The sequence below is a fragment of the Oryctolagus cuniculus genome, chromosome 1 (genome assembly GCF_964237555.1).
Source record: "Oryctolagus cuniculus chromosome 1, mOryCun1.1, whole genome shotgun sequence".
Classification (NCBI taxonomy): Eukaryota; Metazoa; Chordata; class Mammalia; order Lagomorpha; family Leporidae; genus Oryctolagus; species Oryctolagus cuniculus.
Window position 1 is genome coordinate 178254647 of NC_091432.1, and position 12661 is coordinate 178267307.

The 12661-nt window shown below is 43.4% G+C and overlaps 1 protein-coding gene across 1 annotated transcript in view; it reads left to right on the forward strand.

Annotated features, from left to right (window-relative positions):
* The first annotated feature begins 200 nt into the window (after window positions 1-200).
* Window positions 201-12661, forward strand: part of SNAPC3 (small nuclear RNA activating complex polypeptide 3) — a 49655-nt gene continuing 37194 nt past the window's right edge. Inside the window, exons 1-2 of the mRNA XM_002708086.5 lie at window positions 201-559; window positions 1273-1350. Coding sequence (XP_002708132.3) covers window positions 243-559; window positions 1273-1350 — 395 coding nt within the window. The 5' untranslated portion in view covers window positions 201-242. The remainder of the gene's footprint in view (window positions 560-1272; window positions 1351-12661) is intronic.

Consider the following 12661-nt stretch of genomic DNA (forward strand, 5'->3'; position numbering starts at 1 on the left):
ACAGCCGCATCCCGCACCTCCCCGCCCGAGAACAATGCGCTCAGACCTGGGCGCAGAGCCTCGCGCGACCGCGCCCGGGGACGGGCCTGGCCCGGGGCCTGCCGGGAAATGCAGTTTGTAAAGCCCCGCCCGCGCCGCCCCGCCGCTCGCCGGCCGGGAGCCTTACGCAACTACAAGTCCCGTCACGCTCCGCGAGACCTTGCTCGCTCGGCTTTGCAAAAGGGAAGGGAGTGGGGACGAACATGGCTGAAGACAGCCGGGGTGGCCCAACGTGCAGCTGGATGGGGGACAGTCAGGACCCGGTCCCTGGCAGTGGTGGCTACAACTTTCCAGAGTACGAGATTCCCGAGGTTAACACGCGCGCTTTCCATGTGGGCACCATTGGGGAGCTGTGGCGTGGCCGGCTGCGCGGGGCCGAGGACTTGTCGCTGAAGGAGCCGCGGGCACCGGAGCTGCCTGGGTGCCCAGGGGACGCTGCCTCCGATCCGGGGGATGCCGCGGTGGCCCGGGATCTGGACTGCAGCCTGGAGAAGGCGGCCGAGCTGAGGGCGGTGTGCAGGTGAGTGCAGGGTCAGGCGGTCCTTGCAGCTTGGGGCCCGTCGGGAGCCTTGCTCCCGAGCTCCCTGGGGGATCCCTCTCTGGGAGGGCCTGCGGTTCAGACCCGGCGTAGGAGGACCGCCCTTCCAAAGCGTTCCACACGCTGGAACCTTCCCGGAACTCGGGGACGGGTCCTGGCATCCGAATGCTCAATCTCTGCGAGTTGGAGTGAAAGGAGACAGCTGCATAAAGGCTAACGTTTCCATTCGCCCGTTTATAAAGTGCTTGTTAATGAAGAGCAGCGGTCTGGGTAACGCGACGTGTCCCTGCCATTGACACTTCGACAATGGAGGAGCAGCGGAATGATGAGGCTGGAGGAGACTTAACGCGAGGACTGTTAAAACCTTGCTTAACTCTGACCTTTTGAGGGACGTCCGAGGGATGCTGTTACTGCCCCCCAAAGTGGATTGTTTGGGGTGCAAATATAAACATAACTTTTAGTGACCCTTCGTCATTTAACAGTACTGGTCGTCTTCAATCGGCCGTGTATCCCTTTCAATATGCACTGACGGCACAGAAATCATTGCGGTGGATTGTAGCCTCTCCTCTGAGGCGCCTCCTGGGTTTTGTCTGACTTCGTAATTATTCGGTGATGTGTTTAGCACACAGCCCCAGCTCGCAGTGGACAGGATGCACGTGCGTCGTTGAAGCAGCGCTTTCCCTTTTTTGTTCTAGCCTTGATAAACTGAAGTGCCTAGAGGAAGGTGAGGATCCGGAAGTCATCCCGGAGGACACGGAGCTGGTGACGTTAGGGTATGCCTGACTTTGTTTTTTTTTTTTTTAAGGTGACACTGGTTGAAGCATTTTTTTTTTTTTTTAACATTGTGTTTTGGAAAGTTGAAACTATAGTGTCGTTACCCTTGCATTCACATCTTAAATACAACTGTTGTTAGCATTTGGCCATACTAACTTCAGCTGTGTATGTGTGAGCTGACTGCTCTGTCCTAGTCACTTGCTGTGCCATTCATTAAGTTGCACCTGGCGTGATATTTCACCCCAAATACATCAGCATGTCACTCCTAAAAGTGCCATTTTCTTGCATAATCAGCACCTAGGAAAATTAACGATAATTTGATAGCCTCTGCTATCTAACCCATATTCAAATTCATGTTATTTTTGAATGTGCATTTACAAAGGTAGAGTTAATTTGGGGTGCAAGGTAGTAAATACTTGGATAGTGTTTCTCAGACTACCTGTGGTAAAGAACCAGTTCTTTGATTTTTAAAAATGTTTAGTCTTTGACACATCCATACTTTTTAAAATACTGTTAAGATTATTTATTAGAAAAATGGTATTAAAAACACAAGTGCACTTTTTAAATTAAATTTAACATCAAATGATTGTCAGCGTACACTGAAAGCTTCTAAATGCTTACTTTCATCTTTCCTGTACATGTTGGATAATAACTAGTTCAGAAATTGGTTCCAGTCTGCCATCCACACTCTGAGATGCTGAAGTATACTATAGAAAATTGTGTGTGTTATGATGAAATTTATAATTTCCTGTTTGCGAGCCACTTAGTTCACACCAGCGGAGCTGTTTCTGTCCTCCTTGATCCTCTCCTTTCTATTGTTCCCCGCAGATACTCAGGCACCCACTTTGCCTTTGTTTTCTTTTGCTGTAACTGCCAAATCTGTTCCCCTGATCTGCATTGTTAACATTTACATTGGCAGCTCTGGCTTCTGCCTTGCTTAAGTCCAGTCTTCTGTCCTTTTAATTTATCTATCATGTTATCACCTAAGCATGCTGTTTTGTTTAGATACTGTCAATGGTGCCCATATGGAAAAATTGTTAACTCCTTAGCTAGACATTTGAAGCTTTCCAGGTACCTCCCAAATCTTCCCTTCCAGATTTATTTTCAGTCAATTACTGTTTTAAATGGCTCAGGCTGTTCATGGCCTCTTCCATCTGAAACCTACCCATCTTTTAAAAATATTTAGGGGCCGGCGCTGTGGTGTAGCAGGTAAAACCGGGCTGCCTGCTGTGCTGGCATCCCCGTTCGAGTCTTGGCTGCTACACTTCCGATCCAGCTCTCTGCTATTGCTTGGAAAAGCAGTAAAAGATAGCCCAAGTTTTTGGGCCCCTGCACCCACTTGGGAGACCCACAGGAAGTTCCTGGCTCCTGGCTTCAGATTGGTGCAGCTCTGGCTGTTGTGGCCATCTGGGCAGTGAAATCGGATGGAAGGCCTCCCCTACCCCCTACCCCCTCTGCCTATCTGTAACTCTGCCTTTCAAATATATAAATAAATATTTTAAAATATATATTTATTTGAGAGGCAGAGAGAGAGAGTTCCCATTGCTGGGTCACTTCCCAAATGCCTGCAACAGCTGGAATGAAAGCTGGGAACTGGGAAGTCGACCTAGGTCTCCCATGTGGGTGGCAGTGGGTGACAGTGGGTGGCAGAAAGCTGGAATCAGGAGTGGAGGCAGGACTGAAACCCACACCCTCTGATACAGGATGCATGAGTCCCACATGGTGTCTTTACCACTGGGCCAAATGTCTACTCTGAAACTCATCTTTGAGATTCCTTTCCAGCTTACTGCAACCCATCTGTTCCTTAGGAAGCAGAAGTGGTTGTACTACCTTGAGCTCTCACATTTCTGAGGTCCTTGAAAGCTCCTTGAGAGTCCAAACTCTGCTGGACTTGTGTGCATTGCTCCGGTTGGTGCTCTCTAGTGCCGATTGATAGTTATTTGGCTTTGTCTAAAATGCATACCTGATTGTATTACTCTCTTGCTTAAAACCTTTTGTTGTCCCTTTGGCTAAAGACCTGAGTTCCTAAGTGGCTCACAGAAGCCTCAATGGAGTGGACCGTGCTGATCTCTGGCACTGTGGAAGCTCTCTCTCTGGGGCTTTGCCTGGAGTGCTCACTCTTCCTTATCCCCTTGGCCTTGCTAATTTCTACTCACCCTTTAAGTCCTAGCTAAAGAACTCCGGACTCCATCTAGGTCCCCTTGTGTGTTCCTGTGGTACCCCGTGCTTCTCTATGGAAATACTCATCACATTTAAATTGTACTTGTATGATTTTCTGTCTTGTAGATAACTCAAAATTCCCATACTATATCTTTCATACTCACTGCTATATTCCTAGTTCCTAGAACTGGGACACACAATAGGGAGTCAATAAATAGTTGTGGAATGAGCAGAAAAATAAAGCTTTCATAGACTGAGGTACGTTTGTGATAACCATAAACAAGCAAACTCATTTTTGCCCTAGTTAATAACATGTTAATTGGCTTGCAATGATTTTATTAAGCCATGTTAGATAGTAATTTTAAGACTGTTTACCACATTGCTCACTTTGACTGCTTCCCACTACTTAGTCAACTGGATGTCCTTCGTTGCCTTCTCATCCTTCCAAATACAGGATATGTGGGTAGAATTAGATCTATAATCTAATGTAAAAGGATTCAATACAGCATTCCTTAGCTGGGATTGTTTTTGATGTACTCTGAAGTTGTTGTCTTTAAAACATGACTAATGTTAATCTCATTGATCCTAAAAAAGAAAATTAGACTGGTGGCAAAAGTCTAAATCTATATCACTATGCTTTCTCTTTTCTAAACACCTGTAACATGAAAACAAGACCTAAACATGTGATCCTTTATTATGACAAGAACATTTCTGGTTCTCTTTTCTTTTCCCTGACAACTGAGAGAGTCAACCATGAGGTTGACTCATTTTGTGTAGGTAAGGGGAAAAAGGTGGTTGGTAGAAGTCTCTAGTAGTATTCTTTTCATGTATCCATGGCAAGCTAGATAACACTTTTAGCACTCTTGAACATTTTTGACTACTTCAGTAATAGATTTTATTTCCTAGAAGTAGAATAGAGAATTGCTACTACTGTTGTGCTGCTGAAATTTATCTGTCATCCCGGGGCCGGCGCTGTGGCGCAGCAGGTTAATACCCTGGCCTGAAGTGCCAGCATCCCATATGGGCGCCGGTTCGAGTCCCAGTTGCTCCTCTTCCAATCCAGCTCTCTGCTATGGCCTGGGAAAGCAGTACAGAATGGCCCAAGTCCTTGGGCCCCTGCACCCACATGGGAGACCCAGAAGAAGCTCCTGGCTCCTGGCTGCAGAAGGGTGCAGCCCCAGCTGTTGCAGCTGTCTGGGGAGTGAACCAGCGGATGGAAGGCCTCTCTCTCTGTCTCTACCTCTCTCTGTAACTCCGTCTTTCAAATAAATAAAAAATAAATCTTTTTATTTATTTATTTATTTACTCTCTAACACTACCTCTCAAATAAATATATAAAATCTTAAAAAATAAAAAAAAAAAGTAATGTTGAAGCTTTTGGGATGACAGATAGATTTTTTCAAGATTTATTCTTGGCCGGTGCTGCTGCTCACTAGGCTAATCCTCTGCCTAGCGGCGCCGGCACACCGGGTTCTAGTCCCGGTCAGGGCGCCGGATTCTGTCCCGGTTGCCCCTCTTCCAGGCCAGCTCTCTGCTGTGGTCCGGGAAGGCAGTGGAGGATGGCCCAAGTACTTGGGCCCTGCACCCCATGGGAGGTCAAGATAAGTACCTGGCTCCTGCCATCGGATCAGCGCAGTGCGCTGGCCGCAGCGCACCAGCCGCGGCAGCCATTGGAGGGTGAACCAACGGCAAAGGAAGACCTTTCTCTCTGTCTCTCTCTCTCACTGTCCACTCTGCCTGTCAAAAAAAAAAAAAAACTTACTGCAAGAAAATCAGAAAGCAACTGTTCATACAAATTGGCTTGGGAGACTACCTCCCTTCCCCTAGAAAATAACTAGGAAACAGAAGTAAACCTGGACTCCAAACATTGTTGAATATGCTCACACAAGTATTTAATGGTGTGGAGATTCCTTAGGTTAGAAACTTTAAAGCCGAAAAAGTAATTGATTAAAAAAGAAATGATGAGAGCAGGTGTTTGGTGCAGAAGTTAAAACATGGTTTGGGACACCTGCATTCCATGTCAAGAATTCCTGGGTTTGAGTCCCACCTCTGCTTCTAATCCAGCTTCCTACTCATAGAAAAGCAGCAGGTGATGGCTCAGGTTTGTGGTTCCCTGCCATCCACCTGGGAAAACTAGATGGAGGTCCAGGTTCCTGGCTTCAGCCTGGTCCCATCCCAGCGGTTTTAGGCAATAGATGGAAGATCTCTCTCTGCCTTTCAGTAAAAATGAGAATTAAGAAAGAAGGGGTAGGGGAGGTTAAAGGAAAGAAATGAAAGAATAACACAAAAGTATCTCACAAGCAAAAAAATTGTGAGACATGCAAGGTAGAATAAACTCAAGTAGAAATTTAATAAGAGGTGGGGCTGGCGCTGTGGCACAGCAGGTTAATGCCCTGGCCTGATGTGCCGGCATCCCATATGGGTGCCAGTTCGAGACCCGGCTGTTCCACTTCCAATCTAGCTGTCTGCTATGGCCTGGGAAAGCAGTAGAAGATGGCCCAAGTCCTTGGGCAACCCTGCACCCATGTGGGATACCCAGAGGTTCCTGGCTCCTGGCCTTGGGTCAGCTCAGCTCTGGCTATTGGGGACAATTGGGGGAGTGAACCAGCAGATGGAAGACCTCTCTCTCTTCCTCTCTCTCTCTTTTTCTGCCTCTCCTTTCTCTGTGTAACTCTTTCAAATAAATAAATCTTTTTTAAAAAAAAAAGTTTAATAAGAGGCAATGAAGAAAGGCATGACAACATCTAAGAGAACTGGAAACTAAATAAAAAAAATGAGTTAGGGAAAGCATTAGGAATGGAAGAAAGGCAAAGAAGATAAAATAGTTATATTATCAGAGTCCCTGAAGAATAAAAATAAAGAAATTGAAAAAAATTAACATTAAAAATATAATCTAAGAAAAATTTCCAGCAATGGAAAACAAACCTAAGTCTGCAAATTGAAAGGACTTGCTAAATACTGGGGAAAACTGATCCAGAGTTACCAATTCTGAGATTATATCTTAGTAAAACTATTAGGTTTCAGAAATAAAGATAAAATCATAAGGCTTCCAGGCAAAATGAACACATAATTTACAAAGGCAAACTTCCAAGAAATATTAAACCACAAAAGTGACATACAAATTAAGATCATAAAAAGGCAGTGTTTTTAAGATCTTGAAGTCTGAAATAAGGATTTTATATGCTACTGAGATGTCCCTCAGATATCAAGGTTATAAAAAAAAGTTTCCAACATCCAAGATCCTGAGTAACTGTACCTACTAGCCATTTCTGAGAAATATACTAGAATATGAGCTTAATGCCTCTGCAGATGACTAGAAAAGTTTCAGCAGAAGTACCATTCAGGTAAGGATGAAGGTGGGAGACTACAGTGGCTGTGTGTTGAAATGGAGTTTAATATTGCAGCTGAGAAGAGGAGAGGAGAGAAGAGGATAATGTGCTAGCCATTGATGGCTTTAGTGCTGGGGACTGGGGGAACCTTAAATAATAAAAGGTAAAATGAGATGATAATCCAGACTAGAACAAAAGTAGAAATTCCAATCCCCTCTGCCCAGTTTCTAAATTTCTAAAAAGTATATGAGAATACACATAAAACAGCTATTATGACAAAATCTGTGTGATTGGAAGATACTGTGATAGCATTGAGACTAAGTAACCTAATAAAAGGAGTTTCAGGGACAGGTGTTGTGGCCTGGCATGGTAAGCTGCACTTTAGACTCTTGCATCCCATCTCAGAGTTCCTAGGATTTATTCCCTGTTATTCCACTTCCAATCCAGCTTCCTGCTAATGTGCATCCTGGGAAGGCAGCAGATGATAGCTCAAGCGCTTGAGCCCCCACCACCCATATGAGAGATCTGTATGGAGTCCTTGGTTCCTGGCTTTGGCCTGGCCCAGCCCTGGCTGTTGTGGGTCCCTGGAGACTGAACCAGTGGAAAAAAGATCTCACTCGCTCTCCCTCTGTCACTATGCCTTTGAAGAGGATAGGTAAGTAGATAGATGAAACTTTAAAGAAAATAAGTTTCAATTTGGCTTCTAAAACAAAAACCTTGGCAAGATGAAACACATCTAAAATAGTGATTCAGAGAGGCTAAAAATAAGGGGTTGGAGAAAAGTTTATCAGGTAAATAGAAAAATAAAGCAAGAGAAGTGATTCTGGTACTAGATAAATAGAACCCAGGCCTCGAAGCATTAGATGTAGCAAAGGACACTTTTTAGAAAATTACGTGTTTGTGAGACAGAGCTCCCATCAGCTGGGTCACTCCCCCAGATATTCACAGGGACCAGGCCAAAGCAGGAAGATAGGAATACAATCCAGATTTTCCATGTGGGAGATAGCAAGTGGATTATTTGAGCTATCACCACTGTCTCCTAGGGTCTGCATTGGCAGGAAGGTAGAGTCAGGCCCTAGAGCTAAGAATTGAACAGTTTAGGGGCCGGCACCGTGGCTCACTTGGTTAATCCTCCGCCTGTGGCGCCGGCATCCCATATGGGCACTGGGTTCTAGTCCCGGTTGCTCCTCTTCCAGTCCAGCTCTCTGCTGTGGTCCGGGAGTGCAGTGGAGGATGGCCCAAGTGCTTGGGCCCTGCATCCGCATGGGAGACCAGGAGGAAGCACCTGGCTCCTGCTTTGGATTAGCGCAGTGCACCGGCCGTAGCAGCCATTTGGGGAGTGAACCAATGGAAGGAAGACCTTTCTGTCTGTCTCTCTCACTGTCTATAACTCTCTCAAATAAAAAAAAAAAATTGAACAGTTACTCTGATATGGGACATGGGCATCTTAATTGGTATCAATCACTAGGCCCAATAGAACTAGGCCCTAAAGAACGTTTTTAAATATATATCTTATGAGGGTATATATACATAAAATTTATAGCCTGAATGGAGACCATATGGCATGTTCACAACAATTATCTATTAGATCACAAAAGGAACATCAATAATGCCCAAAAAATAGAAATATTACCAGTAATATTCTCTCATTACAATGACATAAACCTGGAGTTTACCAACAAACACAAAAATCAGATAGGCCCTTCACCTGAAAATTTTAAAACTTACTGATTGAGTAATTAACTCCTGGATCAAAGGGGAAATATATTCTGAAATTACAGAATATTAAAAAGGGTATTGAAAACACATGGTAGAACATAAGGTAAGGCCAGCGCCGTGGCTCAATAGGCTAATCCTCCGCCTTGCGGCGCCAGCACACCAGGTTCTAGTCCCGGTCGGGGCGCCAGATTCTGTCCCGGTTGCCCCTCTTCCAGGCCAGCTCTCTGCTATGGTCCGGGAGGGCAGTGGAGGATGGCCCAAGTACTTGGGCCCTGCACCTGCATGGGAGACCAGGAGAAGCACCTGGCTCCTGCCTTCGGATCAGCGCGATGCGCCGGCCGCAGCGGCCATTGGAGGGTGAATCAACGGCAAAGGAAAACCTTTCTCTCTGTCTCTCTCTCTCACTGTCCACTCTGCCTGTCAAAAAAAAAAAAAAAAAAAAAAAAAGAACATAAGGTAATATATTTTAAGCAGTAATTAAAGGAAAAGTCAATGCACTAAATATCTGTTAATAAAAGTGAGAGAATGCTCAGAAAACTAAAAAGGGACAAACAAGTAAACCAGGAGAAAAGGAAATAATAAAGTATAATAAAAGCAGAGATTAATGAGGGAATAATGGGTCTAATTAGTAAATCAAAACACTTTTGAAGTAATTAAAACAGGGGGCTGGCGCTGTGGCACAGCGGGTTAACACCCTGTCCTGAAGTGCCAGCATCCAATATGGGCGCTGCTTCACTTCTGATCCAGCTCTGCTATGGCCTGGGAAAGCAGTGGAAGATGGTCCATGTCCTTGGACCCCTGCATCAGCATGGGAGACTCAGAAGAGGCTCCTGGCTTCGGATTGGTGCAGCTCCGGCCATTGTGGCCGATTAGGGAGTGAACCATCAGAATGAAGACCTCTCTCTCTCTGCCTCTCTTTGTGTAACTCTGCCTTTCAAATAAATAAATAAATCTTTAAAAAAAATAAATAAATAAAAGCTTAGCCCAGTTGATTAAGACAAAATGGGAGTTGACACCATTGAAATGAATTTTTAAAATTTGTCCAAGGATTAGCAAACTGGCCCCCAGGCTGGCTGTTTCTATATATAGCCACACCCTTTTATTTATATAATATGTTTTGCCTCTTTTTTACTTCAATGGCAAGTTAAATTGTTTTGAGAGAGGTCAGATTGCCCACAGCCTAAATATTTACTATCTGATCTTTTAAGGAAAAGTTTACTTATCTCTGTTCTTCATAAATAAATGATTGATATTAGAAAACATTGTTAAAGAGTAATCTCTGCTCTATACAAATAGATTTGGAAACAGATGAATTAGATAATTTCCTAGGGTAAAACAGATTATTGAAATTAAGCACATTAGAGTTAGAAAACTTAGATAATTTCCATAGAAAACAGAGAAAATTATTTGATGGGAACTGTTCCTGAAAAACTGCAAGTCCAGGTGGTTTCACAGAAAAATTTTATCAAACACTCAAAGACCAGATAGTCCCAGTGTCTTAGTTTTTTTTTAATAAAGCAAACATGATACTGATGCTTAAACTGGAAAGCAACAGTACATAGAAAGAAAACTTGATACCAGTATCACTCAACACAAAATAATAGCAAACAGTGTAACACTGTATTAAAAAGATACTATATGGGGAGGTGCTGTGGCACAGCGATTTAAAGCCCTGGCTTGCAGTGCTGGCATCCCATATGGGCACCAGTTCAAGTTCTGGCTGCTCCACTTCTGATCCAGCTCTCTGCTAATTTGCCTGGGAAAGCAGCGGAGGATGTCCTGAATCCTTGGGCCCCTGCACCCATTTGAGAGACCCAGAAGAAGCCCTGGCTCCTGGCTTCAGATCTGCTCAGCTCTGGCCGTTGTGGCCATTTAGGGAATGAACCATTGGGAAGAAGATCTCTCTCTCTCTCTCTCTCTGTCTCTCTGTCTCTCTGTCTCTACCTGTCTCTGTAACTCTGTCTTTCAAATAAGTAAAATAAAGCCGGCGCCGTGGCTCAATAGGCTAATCCTCCACCTTGTGGCGCCGGCACACCGGGTTCTAGTCCCGGTTGGGGCGCCGGATTCTGTCCCGGTTGCCCCTCTTCCAGGCCAGCTCTCTGCTATGGCCAGGGAGTGCAGTGGAGGATGGCCCAGGTGCTTGGGCCCTGCCCGCCATGGGAGACCAGGAAAAGCACCTGGATCCTGGCTCCTGCCATCGGATCAGCGCGGTGCGCCGGCTGCAGCGGCGGCCATTGGAGGGTGAACCAACGGCAAAGGAAGACCTTTCTCTCTCTGTCTCTCTCTCTCACTGTCCACTCTGCCTGTCAAAAATTAAAAAAAAAAAAAATTTTTTTAAATACATATTTATATAAAAAGATACTACACAATTGCCAAGTGGAAATTACTTCAGGAATGGAAGGTTCAAAATGAGACAACTCATTTGATTATTTCCAGAGATGATGAGAAAGCCTTAATACAATTCAGCACCCATTCATGATAAAAAAAATAAATAAATATACTCAAGGAAACAGATTTTGGAGAGAGATTGATTCAACATGATAAAATACATATACTTGAGTTGCAAAGTGTCTTATTTAATAATGAAGCAGCACAGGTATTTCTGCCAATATCTGGAACAAGGCAAGTGTGCCCATTTTCTGTACTATTTTGCAACATTGTCCTACAGGTATTAACCATGCACTTTGGCATAGAATAGATAAAGAAAAGTTCTCTATTAAGCTGAAAAATCCCAAAGAAATCAATGCTAACTCAAAAGAGCAAATAATATGGTGAAGTGGTAGGATACAAAATTGACATACAAAAATCAGTAATCTTTTTAGATACACAAAGGTAAATAATTAGAGTATATAATGGCACAGGAAATTCCATTTACAATAGCCAAAGTAACATTGAGTGCTTGGAAATGAGATTTAACAAGAAATGTGTAAACTCATGTGAGGAAAATTTTTAAATACTGCTGAAAGACTCAGAAGAAGACTTGAACAAATTGAAAGTTACTCCCTGTTCTTCAATAGGATGACTAAACATTATAACAATATCAGTTCTTCCTAAATTAATGCATAAATTAAGTATAAGCCCAAAAAAATATTTTAATAGAATTATCTCTTATTTTATGGAGTTAGACAGTTAATAATTTCATATGAAAAACATGCAAGAATAGCTAGGAGGGAAAATTATGATAGAGTGGCAATTTTATCAGATACTAAAATATACTACCAAGCCTTTATAATTAAAACAGTAGGTACTGGATCATGAACAAGTAGACCAGTGGAACAGATTAGAAAGTCCAGTTAGAGTCAAACACATATGAACATTTTAGTATGGCACTACATGTAAGAATAAACTCCGGGGCCAACACTGTGGCATAGCAGGTAAAGCTGCCGCCTGCAGTGCCGGCATCCCATATGGGTGCTGGTTTCAGTCCCGGCTGCTTGACTTCCGATCCAGCTCTCTGATATGGCCTGGGAAAGCAGTGGAGGATGGGCCAAGTCCTTGATCCCCTGTATCCGGTGGGAGACCTTGAAGAAGCTCCTGGCTTTGGATCGGCGCAGCTCTGGCCATTGCAGCCAGTTAGGGAATGAACCAGCCAATGGAAGAACTCTCTCTCTTTCTTTGCCTCTCCTTCTTTCTGTAACTCTGATTTTCAAATTAATAAATAAATCTTTAAAAAAAATAAAAAGAATAAGCTCCAAGGAGATTAGGGATCAAAATGTAGAAAATGTAACACCTGAAAGACTTTCCAACTGTGATTTTAAACGAATGATGAAATTGACTACCTAAAAATTAAAAATGTTTGCATGACTAAAGACACTATTAAAGTCAAAAGACAACTGCCAAACTTGGAGAAAATATTTATAATGTGTTCCACAAAGTCCTAATTACCTCTGATGTAGAATAATTCTTAAAAATTGAACAAAGACCAAAGCTGGGAAAAAGACACAAACCAGCAATTTAGACAAAAGTAAAAAAAAAAAAAAGGCTCATAAACATTTAAAGAAAGCCAAAACACACTTGTAAGAATGTTAAAACTACATGAAGATACCTTTTCTTAACCTTTCAGATTGGTACAATTTTTAAAAAAATATTTATTTATTTACTT